The sequence below is a fragment of the Loxodonta africana genome, chromosome 15 (genome assembly GCF_030014295.1).
Source record: "Loxodonta africana isolate mLoxAfr1 chromosome 15, mLoxAfr1.hap2, whole genome shotgun sequence".
In the NCBI taxonomy this organism is placed as follows: domain Eukaryota; kingdom Metazoa; phylum Chordata; class Mammalia; order Proboscidea; family Elephantidae; genus Loxodonta; species Loxodonta africana.
In genome coordinates this window covers 26285486-26301152 of record NC_087356.1, presented here as the reverse complement: position 1 = coordinate 26301152, position 15667 = coordinate 26285486, and the positions used below count along the sequence as shown (strand labels likewise).

General features: G+C 45.2%; 1 protein-coding gene across 8 annotated transcripts in view; it reads right to left on the bottom strand.

The window, feature by feature from the left end:
- The window catches only part of DYSF (dysferlin), a 242190-nt gene that overhangs the window by 146465 nt on the left and 80058 nt on the right, over positions 1-15667 (bottom strand). For all 8 annotated transcript variants that reach the window (XM_064268707.1, XM_064268709.1, XM_064268711.1 and 5 more), the window contains 3 exons: positions 10018-10086; positions 9806-9849; positions 4861-4943 (listed from right to left, as the gene is read on the bottom strand). In XM_064268707.1, the coding sequence (XP_064124777.1) occupies positions 4861-4943; positions 9806-9849; positions 10018-10086 (196 nt within the window). The remainder of the gene's footprint in view (positions 1-4860; positions 4944-9805; positions 9850-10017; positions 10087-15667) is intronic.

The following is a 15667-nucleotide window of genomic DNA, read 5'->3' as shown; positions in this document are numbered from 1 at the left end:
AGAATGAAGCCATTCCCAAAGTCTACCTTTCAGCCAAAGATTAGACAGGCCTATGAAACAAACAATAACACATGTGAAGAAGGTGCTTTTAAGTTCAATCAAGTAGACAACACCTAACCAAAAGCAAAGACGGGAAGGCAGGAAGAGACAGAAAACCTGGACGAATGGGCGGAAAGGGGAGAGTGTTGACACATCATGTGGATTGCAACCAATGTCACAAAACAATTTGTATGGATTTTTGAATGAGAAACTAATTCGTCTTGTAAACTTTCACATGAAACACATTAAAGTTAAAAAAAAAAAAAGATTGCAGCCTAGAAAACCCTATGAGGCAGTTTTACTCTATAACATGGGGTCACTACGATTTGCAATTGACTCGACAGAACCTAGTAACAATGTCACCTCCAGAAACGAAGACTGACAAGGGACAGGAGATTCAGACACTAGAACCTGGTCGGGATCTAAACTCTCCATCAGATGGGTGATAGCTGGCAACTGTCGGAAAATAGGAGGTCTGGATTCAGAGCCAAGGACGGCACCGACATGGAGGCGAGGCTCCTTCCATACCAGGAAGTCCAACTATGAGGTGGCTCCCCGGCTACACTGCCCTCGCCTCAACTCTTTCTGCCTGTGTATCCAGGATGGCCATTCTCAGAAACTGTCTGAGCAGTTAGTAGTGAGGGGGACTGCATTCTGGGACAGGGAGTTCCACAGTTAGGACGGAGAGGGCTCTGGGGCAGGAGGAGCTCTGAGAGCAGCCCACTGGAAGGTAGTTCTGTGTGAATCCCACCCATTAAATGTACCAGAGGTGGAATCTGAATGGAGAGGGCACCCAGATGACAAAGCCGAGTATATAATTCTCTACTTCTGCGTGTGTTTGAAAGTCTCTATAATTAAAAGTAAAAAAAAAAAAAAATGTTTCAGAGAAGCTATAAGAGAGAATGAGAGAAGACACCAACTCAGGAGCACTTGGTAGAGTCTGCCAGAAACCAATCACATTAACGTGTTCTCCTTCTAGAGGTCTGAGCGGGGGACTGACCCAGGACACAGCTGGTCAGAGACCCACACACACCGTCTGCAAAGAAACGCTCCCGCGGAACAGATCCTGTGAGAGTAAATAAAGGGAGGAAAATAACAGTGTCCAGCAGGACAGAAAAGCAGCATCTATAAGACTCAGGGGAGCGTCATCTGAAATTTTCAGGAAATTACTTGGAACCCTCAACAGAGTGCAAGAGGACAGGGCCTCTGTGGAACAAAAAAGCAAAACTTCTGAGAAAGAATAGGTAGGGAGCAAAGAAGAAAAGGATAATATAAAAAGAATGATAGAGGGAAAGGACTTGACAGGAAACTAAAAATGCAACAGCAAATTTTAAACCATATGGGAAGCAGTAAAGAGCAGAATTGGTGCAGAAAAGAAAAAAATCAGATTAGTGATGCAGAAAGCCAATAATAATGGTATCAAATAGAAAATATAACATCAGGGCTTAAAATGTACGAGGTACTATAAGAACTTTACATTTATAATCTTATTGAATCCTTACAACCACCCTGTGAGATTGGAACTCATAATAGCCCCCATTTTATAGAAAGGAGCCTGGAGCAACTCACTCGACTTTCAAAGAAGCAGAACAAAATCTGACTCCAAGTTGCCTGGTTCCAAAGCTCCAGCTCTTACCCTACCCTATCCTGCCTCCACGTGTCCATGTTACTGTGTTATAATAAAATAACACATTCCTCGGCTCAGATTTAAGAACTCACCATGTCCCAGACAAAATTCAGTGAAACCTTGATAGACTCAAGTAATTTTTTAAACTACATGAAAAAAGATAAATTCCTATAAGCATCTAGCCTGAAAAAAATAGACTACCCACAAAGGAATCACACCAGAGTGCTCTCAGAATATACACGAAAATAAATTCAAACTAGATGAAATATTCAAATGTAAAAATATATATATAGTTAAATATAACTATATTTGGGAGGCTGCTGACAGCCTTTTAAGCATGACATATAAGGCAGAAACCATACTTCCACTATTTAAGAAATTTTTTACATAATCACAAGAAATTAGAAAGTTAAAAATGGAAATAAAATAATCCTAAAGAAAGTTGAAAAACTGTAAAAAGATGAAGCAGAAAATAAAGAATTAGAAAACGAAGAAAGTATTCTAATTGAAAAATAAATTCAGAAGCTGATTCTTTGAAAAGTCCAAAAAAGTAAACAAACTTCTAACAATGTTAATCAAGAAAGAGAAAATAAATAAATTCAAAAGCGGATTCTTTGAAAAGTCCAATAAAGTAAACAAACTTCTAACAACGTTAATTAAGAAAGAGAGGGAGAGAAAACTCAAATACATAGCATTTGAAATAAGAAAGAGGAGAACATCATAGGTAGAACTGTTTAAATTATAAAAGATTGATCTGCAAAACAGTGAGTAAATAGGTCCCACCCCATCTGGAGCAAGAGAGAATGAAGAAAACCAAAGACACAAGGGAAACATTAGTCCAAAGAACTAATGGACCACAAATACCACAGCCTCCACCAGACTGAGTCCAGCACAACTAGATGGTGCCCAGTTACCAGGGACCACAATAGAGGAGCTAGAGAAAAACGTAGAACAAAATTCTAACTCACAAAAAAAGACCAGACTTACTGGAGAAACCCCGAGAGTATAGCCCTCACACACCGTTTTAACTCAGTACTGAAGTCACCTCTGAGGTTCACCCTTCAGCCAAAGATTAGACAGCCCTATAAAACAAACAATAACACATGTAGTTCAACCATGTATATGAGATAAATTGGTACACCAGACCAGGGGCAAAGGCAGGAGGGGACAAGAAAGCTGGACAAATGGAAATGGGGAACCCAAGGTCAAGAAGGGGAGAGGGTTGACACGTTGCAGGGTTGGCAACCAGTGTCACAAAACAATATGTGTATTAATTGTTTAAAGCACAATAAAAAATAAAACAATAAGTAAATAAATTAGAAGACCTCAATATGATGGATGCTTTTCTAGGAAAATATAGATTACCAAAATTGACTAGAAAAAAAAAAAGAAAGTAACAAGCTAAAAATAACAATGATCACAGGAAAAATTGAAAACGTTTTTAAAGAGCTAGTACTACACCCGCTCAAAAGGGCACCCAACCCACATGGTTTTATGGGTGAATTCTTTCAAACCCTCAAAAGACTATATTCCTATGTTATATAAACTGTTCCAGATGTTAGAGAAGACTTTAAATCTTTCCAATTAATTTTACAGAGCCAGCATAACCCAGACACCAAAACCTGAGAAATAAGTAGACATACCAATTGAAGAAAATAGAAAATCCAGAAACAGGCTAAAGAACACATTTAGTAGGTGGTAAAGTGGCATTTCAAAATATAGGAAAATGTTATTCAGTTTATAGTGTTGGTACCACCAAAGAACAATTAAAAAAAAAAGTTGTTAGATCCCTACCTTATTCACTAGGAAAAAGATTAATAGATTTGCCTACATAAAAATTTTAAATGTCTATACTTCAAAAACTATTAAGTGATTAAAATAAAACAGAAAAATTATGCACCACGTATATGACAGAGAAAAAGTTTATATCCATACATATACAAAACTCTTACAAACCAATCAGAAAAAGACAAACATACCATCAGAGACATGGGCCAAGAACACGAACTGATAACTCACAATAGAATAAATATAAAACATATAAGTATAAAATCATTATTAAAACATTTTAAAATTTGCATTGGTCAACTTCAGCTGTCAAAGAAACAAAAATTACACAAACAATGAGATGCTATTTTTACCCATCAAATTAACAAAGTTCTTTTTTAATATTATTATTTTGCCCCATATTGGTGAGGGTACAGGAAAATAGGTTTATGGGAGTAACCAGAGTGCAAATTAGTCCAACTTTTTTAAAGGGCAATTTTGATATAAACTAAAAAAGCTTTTAAAATGGCTAAATCCTTTGCAATTCCACTTCTGGGTTATTTATCCAAAGACTCAGGTATGAAAATATTCCTTACAAAATTAATTGTTTAAAATTTAGAAAAATTAGAAAACACCTACATATTCAACATTAACTCCTTAATTAACAATGGAATATGTGTAAAAAAGAAAATGGAATATGTGTAGTCACTTAAAATTGTATTGTTAAAGAACATTCAATAACATGAAAAGTCATCTATGTCGAATTGCCAAGTGGCAAAAAGCAATTTTCAAAACAATTTGTTTTTTAATTATGTATACGTATATACATATATAAAAAAAAAACCAAATACGTATACATAATATATGTGTACACGTGTACATATACATGCATCCACATGTGCATACATACATACATACAGAAAGGCCCTAGAATAGTAATAGTTTCTTCATGTCTGGGGATAAGCTTATGGGTAATTTCATGAGTAAATTTTATATTCTTCTTTCACATTATCTCTTTATTTAAAATTTACAAAACAATCATGGATTACTTTTTAATAGACCAATGAGAGATATTTCAAGATAGAAACTGCTAGAATTCAGTTGGGCCACAAAGAACCCAGTGGACAGTATGGCCACAGCCCACCAGTACTATCTGGGGCGGGGGGGCGGGGAGTGACTATTCCTCTCTGTACCATCTCCATGGTTATCTACCCCACCATCTGAGAGGTGGAGAATCCCAAACGTCTGCCATTCCATCACCCTCATTGGCAGAGCCCTTCTCCACGGAAAATGGGCAGTACGGGCCTTATAATCTTCCCTTTTCTGCAAACTCCCCAACAAGGTATGAAGACTGGGGTGGGGGGTGGGGGGTGGGGAGGGACAAGGGGAGCCTGGGGCACCAGAAGCTGAAAAAAGGTGGCACTTACCTTCTATTTCTCCTCCAGGGGCGGAGATTTGGGACATACTCAGGTAGGTGGTGGCCACGATGTCATTGTGAGTGAGACGGTCCCTAGAGCAAGGGGACAGAGAGGGCCTGAGTGCCTTGACCAAGGGGACAGAGAGGGCCTGAGTGCCTAAGGGACTCGCAGGCCACAGCACACCCAGGAAGGAAATGGCTTCCCTCGGTTACACAGCATTAGCTGCCCCAGCCCTCTGAGGCCTGGTGATCCTAGGCAAGAAGAGACTAGAAAGAAAGATTTGCTCGAGCTTCCCTTAAGGGAATTAGTCCATGTTGCCAACCATCGACACTTCCTGAGCGCTGCCCAGGCTGAGAGCAAGGAGGCCAGAGGCATGGCCGGGGAGTGCGAGGCTGTTCAGGAGCTAAGAAAACATCCAGATCCAGGGAAAACACAAGTGACCCGGAAGATATTATCTCCACGGCTCCTTTTGTTTGTATCTGACTCAGTAAACACTTGTAACGACCTCCTTCATCACACAGGATCTTCCAAATAGCCTTGAGGAACGCGTACTTTTCATCACCATCTCAGTTACACAGAGGAGGAAACTGAGGCTCAGAGCCCCAAGGCCAGCTGGGGAGGGAGGGGTAGAGGGAGGGGTGTCCTGAGTCCCGTTCCCATGACAAGGGCTGCTCCCAGGCGTTGTAGGGGCCTGTCCTGCCGCCCACAGGAAAATCTCTCTCCTCTCCCGGCAGTGTAGGGGATTGTGTGACTAACTGATTGATTAACCAATAAGTCAGTCACATCCTGTGCAGACCCTCCCTCTGTGCCCCCCCAAACTGCCCCCCCATAGCAATGTTGGTGTTAGCTGCCTTCAAGTCCGCCCCCAACTCACGGTGACACCATGCACAACAGGATCAGACTATTATGATCCATAGGGTTTTCATTGCTGATTTTCGGAAGTACATGGCCAGGCCTTTCTTTCTGGTCTGTCTTAGTCTGGAAGCTCCACTGACTAACATTTATTGAGCATTTACTAAGAGCTAAACACTGTGTCTTCATTCAAGTTAGCTCATTTAATCCTCACAACAGCCCTGTGAGGTAGGCACTACTATAAGCCCCAATTTCCCATGAAGAAGCTGAGGTTTGGAAGTTTAAATAACTTGCCAAGATGGCAAAGCTGGGATTTGAGCACCTGACGTGAAACCAGAATTTTAAGTGCTACAAACTGCTGCTTCCTTCTTGGCCGGTGGGTATTAGCCAGGGCAATTTTGACCCCTAAGGGACATTCGACAAGGTCTGAAGACATTTTGGGTATGTGGGGGGTGCTACTAGTATCTAAGAAGCCCTGGTGGCACCATGACAAAGGGCTCGGCTGCTGACTGAAAGGTAGGTGGTTCAAACCCACCAGCCATTCCGTGGAAGAAAAGATGTGGCAGCCTGCTTCCAATTCCATAAGGATTACAGCTTTGGAAACCCTATGGGGTAGTTCTACTGTATCCTACAGGGTCACTATGAGTTGGAATCAACTCCACAGCACGCAACAACTCTAGTACCTAGTGGGTAGAAGCCGTGGTTTCTGCTAAACACCCTTCAATGCACAGGATACCCTGGGCCACAAAGAACTGTACCAGCCGACATGTCAATAGTGCAAGGCTGAGAAACCCTGGGCTGGGCTAGACTTACTTCTCCTTCAGGAAGCTTCACAGTGAACACTTTCCCTTTTATTCCTGGTCCTCACTCAGGCCCTTCCTCCCTACTAAGAGCACTCTGTGTGCCTGGCTGTGAGGCTCTGATCCATCTGACCCCACCGTGAAAGACAGACGGCATGGGGGGGTGTTTTTTTTTTTTTTTTTCTTTTAAAGATATCCCATTGTGTGCTGCTGCCCTTCCTGCCTTCTTTGTACTTATAGTTTCCCAGCGCTGCGATTAAGCTTTGATTTTTAAGTTTTCCATCAGGGCCACTGGGTTCCATTCAGAAGAGTGAATTGTTAGCCCAGATCTTTATCTTGGTGAAGATATCCATAAGAACGGGGAGGTAAAAATGTCCTTAAACATTTTACAATGAAATTATTAACACCAGAGAACTGAGAGATGATGGCATTTTAAATTGCCTTCATGACCAAAAAAAAAAAAAGACTAAGTCCACCGCTGTCAAGTTGACCCCAACTCAGAGGAACCCTGAATGAGAGCTGAATGGCCCCACAGGGTTTCTTTCCAAGGCTGTGATCTTCACAGAAGCAGACTGCCACATTTTCCTCCCATGGAGTAGCTGGTAGGTTTGAACCGCCGGCATTTCAGTTAGCAGCCAAGTGCTTTAACCCCTGCACCACCAGGGCTCCTCCTTCAGGACCAGCTCCAAGAAAAGACCAGTGGAATCGGATTTCTGTGAAACCTCTCAGTCAGGTGAGGAGGGGAGAATGAGGGGAGAGATGTTTGGTTTTTATGGGGTGGGTAGTTTTGGGGGGTTCGGTGGTAGAATTCTCACCCTGCACACGGGAAACGCAGGTTCAGTTGCTGGCCAATGCGTCTCATGTGCGGCCACCACCCATCTGTCAGTGGAGGCTTTCATGTTGCTATGATGCTGAACAGGTTTCAGCAGAGTTTCCAGACGAAGAGGGACTAGGAAGAAAGGCCTGGCAATCTACTTCCAAAATTCAGCTAAGAAAACCCTACAGATCACAAGTCCGATCCCACTGTACATGGGGGTCACCATGAGCTGGGGGTCAGCTCAATGGCAGCTAACAACAACGGTTTTGGCAAGGTTCTATATTTTAAGAAGAAAGTAATTTTTCAAGACTTGAATGGAAGATGAAGTTACAGGGAAAGGGCCATGTGAACTATATCACATTTCCAGGATTCAGGTAGTAACAGAAGTTTATCTGCATTTTCTGGGAAGAAAGCACTTTCTGGGTAGGAACTTGCAGCAGCAGAATACCTTCTGGCCAAGAGTTGGGTTTTGGGGTTTGGGGTTGCTTTTGGAAAATATAGCAAGTCTCAAAATAGACTCACAATAAAAATGCCACTTCAACCCAAACCAGAAATGCAACCACCAGATTCTGTAATGTGTTTGGATTGTACAGTACACTGCCATCAACATAGCTCCCAGGGCACGAGCGAGGCCCATACACACACACACACACACACACGCACGGAACACCACACTGTAAGCCCGTTCACACACTCACATGCACCCACGTGCAGAGACACGCAGATACACCATCAGCACCACACACACGTGCACACACACATCAGGGCCTGGAATGGAGAGATTGCTCTGTGGACGTAAAGTACACCTCTCCTCCAAACCGCTTCCCGGTGGTACATACCGGTGGTCAGGGCCCTAGGGGCCTCTCCCTCACTGGCCCTCCTCACCGTTCCCTTTCCTCGCCTCTAATTCTCACAAGCTGTTTTCTTTAGGCCTGGGGAACTGGCACACACTTTAATGGCTCTGTGGTCTGGGGGTTTTTCCCTGTTCTCTCATTATCCTCCTGGCTGGGGGTGCCAAGGGCCCGAGACCAAAGGAGAACACGCTGGGGAACCACACGGCCAAGACTGTTTGGGGGCAGAGAGAGGACAACTCTCTCTTTTTGGAAAGCCTGACGTATGGAAAGTCCTGGAGATCACATGTGTCAGCCCCTAATGGCCCCTTCAAGTATGAGAGGCAGCACAGCTCAATGGTTAAGGACACAGGCTTTGGAAGTGGCAGGCTGGGGGCTGAGTCTGGCCTCTGCCCCTTCCTAGCTGTGTCACCTCAGGCAGGTCATTCCACATCTCCAAACCTGCTTCCTCGTCTGTACAGCAGAATCCATGGTACATGTAAAGTGCTTGCTGAGGTCTGGGCCTGGCAAACAGTAAGTGTTCGGCAAGTGTTTACCAGTAAAACCAGTAAAAGAGCTGTCAGCTGACTCATGGCAACCCAAATGTGTCAGCGTAAAACTGCTCCATAGGGTGTTTAATGGCTGGTTTTTCAGAAGTAAATTGCCAGGTCTTTCTTCCAAGGCATCTCTGGGTAGACTCCAACCTCCAATCTTTTGGTTTGCACTACCCAGGGCCTCCTCAGTAAGTGTTATATACCATTATTTGTCTAAAACGCCCTGGAGCTATTCCCCTCATCTGTTCCCAGGCTGCAGTGGTGGCCCCTGCTGGGGAAACCTGGCCCACTTCCCCAGCCTAAATAAAATCCTGTCCCTTCCTACCAGCACCTCAGGATTTCACACCCCTTCCTCCCAGAAGCTGTGCTCTTTCCAGCTTCTGAACCTTTACTTATAATCCTCTCCTCATGGAATACCTTCACCCTGAACTTGTCAAATCCCCACCACCCCCTAGGCCAACACATGCCCCACCTCCTCCAAGAAGCCTTCCCTGGCCCCTCCTGCCCTCAGGGACCTTGGGCTCCTCCTCAGAGCCCTGACAGCCCTACCTGGCTCTGCCCTGTTCATCCCTAAGGCTGTGAGTAGGCATCCCAAGAACAGTCATACCCCCTCCTTCTCCGGCCTCCCCCGGGGAAGACTATCCCACCTGAAATGTGCCCTCTCACTAGGCACGGACTGAACCCAATTGGACTGAATGACCCTGTGCCCCTCATGACACCTGCCTAGAAACAGCCCCAGACTCAATGACCCAGAATTCCACTCCAAGGTATATACTCAAGAGAACGGAAATCAGGGACTCAAACAGATATTTGTACACCAATGTTCACTGTAGCACCATTCACAATACCAAAAATTAGAAACAGCCTAAATATCCATCAACAGATGAATGGATAAACAAAATATGGTATACACGTACAATGGAATATTACTCAGCTATATGAAATGAAGGCCTGATACATGTTACAACATGGATAAGCCTTGGAAACACTATGCTGAGTGAAATAAGTCAGTCCAAAAGGACAAGTATTGTGTGATCCCACTTGTATGAAATATCTAGAATAGAAAAAAAAAAAAGAATGAGTCCCAGACTCACAACTCACCAGTCTATGACTCGAACCCTCATTTTTTCACACATGGAGGGAAACTGTGGAGGGAAGAGAGACATGTCAGGAGTGGGGCCCTTTGGAGAAAGTGACACCGCCTCCTCCAAGCAGAAATCTGGGAGGCAGGTGGGATGTTGGCAAGGAAAGGAGCCCTGGACCCTCCGGAGCCCAGAGCCCCCGCAGGCCAGCCACGCAGGGTAGGCTCTCACCACGGCAGGCAGTGTGATGCTCTGGTTCCACTGTGGATTGGCCGTCTTCTCCAGGATCTTGCTGCAGAGCTAGGAGACACAAAGGACAGGTGGGTCCTGCCCATGGGAATTCTGGGGTCCCTGGGGACCACTACATTAGCCAGAGGTCACTTTCTACCATGCTGGCTGCTCTTCAGACTGGGTGTAAGGCCCTGGAGGCCTTGGGGCCTGGTGCAGTGGGCTCAGAACCAGGAAAATGTTGTAGAGGAAAGGCCAATGGAAGGTCAGACCCAGAGCTGGTGGGGGAGGTGGGGACAGGGGACCTGAATGCCACAGCCCTTCTACCCTTATTTTATACCCTGGCTGGAAATCCCTCCACCACTCATTATGGTCACGGCCCTAAATGCGGGTGCCCTAAGCCCAGATCGGCTTTCCCAGGGACCTTACAGCCCGAAGCTCTTCCCTTGGCCCATCGGCCCAGATCATCTTCCACGATGGAAGATTGTGAGTGCTAGGGGATGGGGGCGGCGGCAGCTGGAGGGCCAGAACTAGGGGTCAGGCACTGGCATCTGAGAGACAGAGGCAAATTCAGCGACAATACAAACCCCATAAGCCACAGTCTGCCTCAGATCAGCCCTGCTCTAAAGACTGGGCTTTTCCACACACAAACCTAGCAGGGCTGGAAACTGAACAAAACCATTGGCTCACATGCCGACTACGCCCTCAGAGTCCACAAGGGGGCGCCAGGCCCCTGGCCCCACCCCAAAGGGGCCACACCCACCACCCATCCACTGCCATAGTAGATTCTGACTCATAGTGACCCTATAGGACAGAGTAGAACTGTCCCATAGAGTTTCGCCTGGTGGATTCGAACTGCCAACCTCTTGGTTAGCAGCTGTAGCACTTAACCACTACACCACCAGGGTTTCCATCAGGGGCCACAGGTAAGACTAAATTCAGATCTATAGGTCCTAGGAGGTTTGCGTGTCATCGAGCAGTCATCCAAAGACTACACCAAAAGAGTAAAAAGATTACCTACAGACTGGGAAAAAGTTTTTAGCTATGATATTTCCAATCAGCGCCTGATCTCCAAAATCTACATGATATTGCAAAAACTCAACTACAAAAAGACAAATAACCCAATTAAAAAATGGGCAAAAGATATGAACAGACACTTCACTAAGGAAGACATTTCAGGTAGCTAACAGATACATGAGGAAATGCTCACTATCATTAGCCATTAGAGAAATGCAAATCAAACCTACAATGAGATTTCATCTCACTCCAATAAGGCTGGCATTAACCCAAAAAACACAAAATAATAAATGTTGGAGAGGCTGTGGAGAGACTGGAACACTTCTACACTGCTGGTGGGAATGTAAAATGGTACAACCACTTTGGAAATCGATTTGGTGCTTCCTTAAAAAGCTAGAAATAGAACAACCATATGATCCAGCAATCCCACTCCTTGAAATATATCCTAGAGAAATAAGAGCCTTTACATGAACAGATATATACACACCCATGTCCATTGCAGCATTGTTTACAATAGCAAAAAATGGAAGCAACCATGGTGCCCATCAACAGAAGAATGGATAAATAAATTATGGTATATTCACACAATGGAATACTATGCATTGATAAAGAACAGTGGTGAATCTGTGAAACATTTCATAACATGGAAGAATCTGGAAGGCACTATGCTGAGTCAAATTAGTCAGTTGCAAAAGGACAAATATTGGGTAAGACCATTATTATAAGAACTCGAGAAATAGTTTAAACAGAGAAGAAAATATTCTTTGATAGTTACGAGAGGGGGGAGGGAGGAAGGGTGGGAGAGGGGTATTCACTAATTAGATAGTAGATAAGAACTACTTTAGGTGACAGGAAAGACAACACGCAATACAGGCAAGGTCAGCACAACGGGACTAAACCAAAATTGAAGAAGTTTCCTGAATAAACTGAATGCTTGGAAGGCCAGCATAGCAGGGGCAGGGGTTAGGGGACCATGGTTTCAGGGGACATCTAAGTCTATTGGCATAATAAAATCTATTAACAAAACATTCTGCATCCAACTTTGTAGAGTGGCATGTGGGATCTTAAACGCTAGCATGCGGCCATCTAAGATGCATCAATTGGTCTCAACCCACGTGAACCAAAGGAGAATGAAGAACACCAAGGACACAAGGTAATTACAAACCCAAGAGACAGAAAGGGCCACATGAACCAGAGACTACATCAGCCTGAGACCAGAAGAACTAGATGGTGCCCGGCTACAACCAATGACTGCCCTGACAGGGAACACAACAGAGAACCCCTGAGGGAGCTGGAGAGCAGTGGGAGGCAGACCCCAAATTCTCGTAAGACCAGACTTAATGGTCTGACTGAGACTAGAAGGACCCCAGTGGTCATGGCCCCCAGACTTCAGTTGGCCCAGGACAGCAACCATTCCCAAAGCCAACTCTTCAGACATGGATCCGACTGACAATGGGTTGGAGAGGGATGCTGGTGAGGAGTGAGCTTCTTGGATCAGGTGGACACTTGAGACTATGTTGGCATCTCCTGCCTGGAGGGGAGATGAGAGGGTGGAGGGGGTTAGAAGCTGGCAAAATGGACACGAAAAGAGAGAGTGGAGGGAGGGAATGGGCTGTCTCATTAGGGGGAGAGTAATTGGGAGTGTGTAGCAAGGTGTATATAAGTTTTTGTGTGAGAGACTGACTTGATTTGTAAACTTTCACTTGAAGAACAATAAAAATTAAAAAAAAAAAAATAGGAAGCAGCCTCTTTCAGAGCATTCACTATGGGCCCTACATTGGTGCTAAGCATTGTATGTGCATGATCTCGTTTAATGAGTATCTGACTTAGATCAGGGATGTCAGTTCCTCCATCAAATAAGGGTGCAACCTCTTCTGGGGCACACCCAGTGCCAGCCGCTGTCCCCACTCTCCCCCTCCCCGTCATAAATAGAGCCAGGCAAAGACTAGGGGCATGAATTTGGCCTTTGTATTAGCAAAGAGAGGAGTAAGAAAGAAGAGAGGCCAACAAGCCAATGGAACGATGGGCAATGGCAGAAATGTATACAAAGATGCTCACCTCACTGATAATAAGAGACACAAATAAAACGAATGAGATACCATCTCTCAGACTCACAATAACACTAAAGTCTGGCAGCCACGTTGGTGAGGCTACGGGGAAACTGCTCTCATACTTTGTTGGTAGAACAAAATGGTTCCCCCCCTCCAGAGGGCACTTAGCCAAACTCTACCCAAAGTACAAATGCCTCTGCCCTTTCACTATCAGTTCTACCTCTGGACAGTTCTCTTACAGAAATCATCGTACAGGGCAGAATGTAGGAGGTCATTCACTGCAGCAGGGCTTGAAATGGTAAGGACTGGAACAAACCCTGTGTCCACCAATAGAGGACAGGTTAAGTAAATTACCGTCCATCCACCATGGAATACAATGCAAGTCTAAAAAGAATGGGGACTTGCTTTACATACTGATACGGAACCATCTCCAAGTTATATTAAGTGAAAAAAGCAAGGTGCAGAGCAGTGAGTACGATGTGTTCGGCCACTAGTCAAAATGTCAGTAGTCTGAATCCACCAGCCGCTCCTTGGGAACCCTAAGGGGCAGTTCTACTCTATTCTGTAGGGTCGCTATGGGTCAGAACTGACTCGACAGCACATAATAACATGTTTAAAAATGGTGAAAAATAAAAATCTATACTCAGATGTGCCTGTATATGCATACTGAAACCAGAATGATACAAAAGAAACTAATAATGGCTTTCTTTGCAGGAGCGGAACAGATGGACTGTTGGGTGGGGGGACAGAGTGGAGGGAGGCTTTCCATGATTGATTGATAGAGACAAAGACATAATAAATATATATATATAATATATGAAAATAGTCTGCCTGTATATATCACCTAATCCAAAAATTAGATAATTCTTTTTAAATCCGGAAGTAACTAACAACTCGAAAAGAAAAGGAAAGGACTCTTTAACACACAGCTGAGAGGCCTTGCCAACACTGCCTCCAGCTCCCTGGAACAAGAAAGTCCAGGTATTCCCCCCACAGTCCCATAAGCAATGCCCACAGGGCCTCCTTCAGACCTGGGGCAGGACTGCTGGTAGCCAGATGCAGGCCTACACACACACACACACAGACACACACCCTCCCTTCAATCCCCTTAGTAACTTAGTCAAATCAGGTACGGTTGACATCTTAGGCAGTGGCGCCATCAAGTGTCCATAAAAGGAAATGCAAAGAGGGCCAGGATAGGATGGGAGGGCACAGAGAACAAAAGCCAAGGGATGTTCAGATTAAAGTGTAATGAGGAAATGTGACACAGGGGCAGGCAGAGAAAGGGGCAGGCAGAAAGGTGCAGCAAGGACAGCAGAGAGAATGGGGGGCACAAGGAGGTGGCTCAGGGGAGAGACATTGGGTCACAAGGGCTGGGGACCATCAGAAGAGGCCAATCAAGCTGAAGTTTTCCAGGAGGAAGTTCTCAGCCGCATCCTTTAGCCCTTCTCTCTCCTTCCTGAGGGAAATAGGGAACACAGCTTCTCGCAGGAACCCACCCACCAATCAGCTTTATACAGCCCCTTGCCTTGGCCTGGTCCCCCATCTCCAGCACCTTCCTAGAAAAATCCCCCAGGGCCAGGCAAGGGCATCTCAGAGCAGAAAAAGAGCTAGGGGATCAAGGGTGCTGGCAAGGAACCAGGAGCAACCAGAAGCCCCCTAGCTCTGAGACCCAGGTTCTAGGAAAGCCCCTGAATTCGAAGGCAAGTCCCACTTGGTTCTAGTACCAGCAAAGCACTCTACCATATTGGAAATGTGGGATACAAACAGTCTGGGGCTCGCTTTCCCTATCCTCAACTACGAAAAATGATCCCAGTCCTTGGGGCAAGTGTCCAGCAACACCGCCCAGTCTGCACCTTTCCTCCCTGCCTTCCTGCATCCTGCCACAGCCCCCTAAAGCCATGCACAGGGCATCAGGCCCTGACCCCATGCCCAAACCAAAACCTGCACTTGGTGTGGCGCAATTGATTACTTTTGTGTGGTCTTTCTAGCCATGGTCTTGTAACTCCCACCCAGGTGACTGGGCAGGACTGTGTGATAGGGTAATTCAAGGAAATTGGTCAGTTTTGCGTTAAAAGAGAGCCAATTCCAAAGCCTAGAGGAGGAGCCCACCACGACCAAGGAAGATAAGACCAGCAGAAGAGACCCAGCAGCACAGACGTGGGGCAGCAGAAGACAGGGAGGTGGGCAGAGAGAGAAGGCAGAGGCTGAGGGCCAGGGAGAGGCGTCCCTGGGAGCACAGCTGGGAAGAGGCTGTCCTGAAGGAAGAACTGTATCCTGGGTGTTCCTGAGCCTGAATTGTAACTGTTACTTCCCTAATGGTTATGGGTATGCAACGATCATTTACACCTCAGGGTGAAATGAGTTTAAAATCTAAGTTACCTACCCACATACCTTTTCATTGAGACCTAATGCAGGACTCTGGGATGGAAGAGCCAGCTTAAAGGGGCTCCTAATGGCCAACGTCAGGACAATTTTTACGTCAACACAAGAATGACTGATCTTAACACACTGAATTAATAAAAATTACTGGGGTCCATGTTGTTGTTGTAGTGTGACATCGAGTTGACTCTGACTCCCAGCAA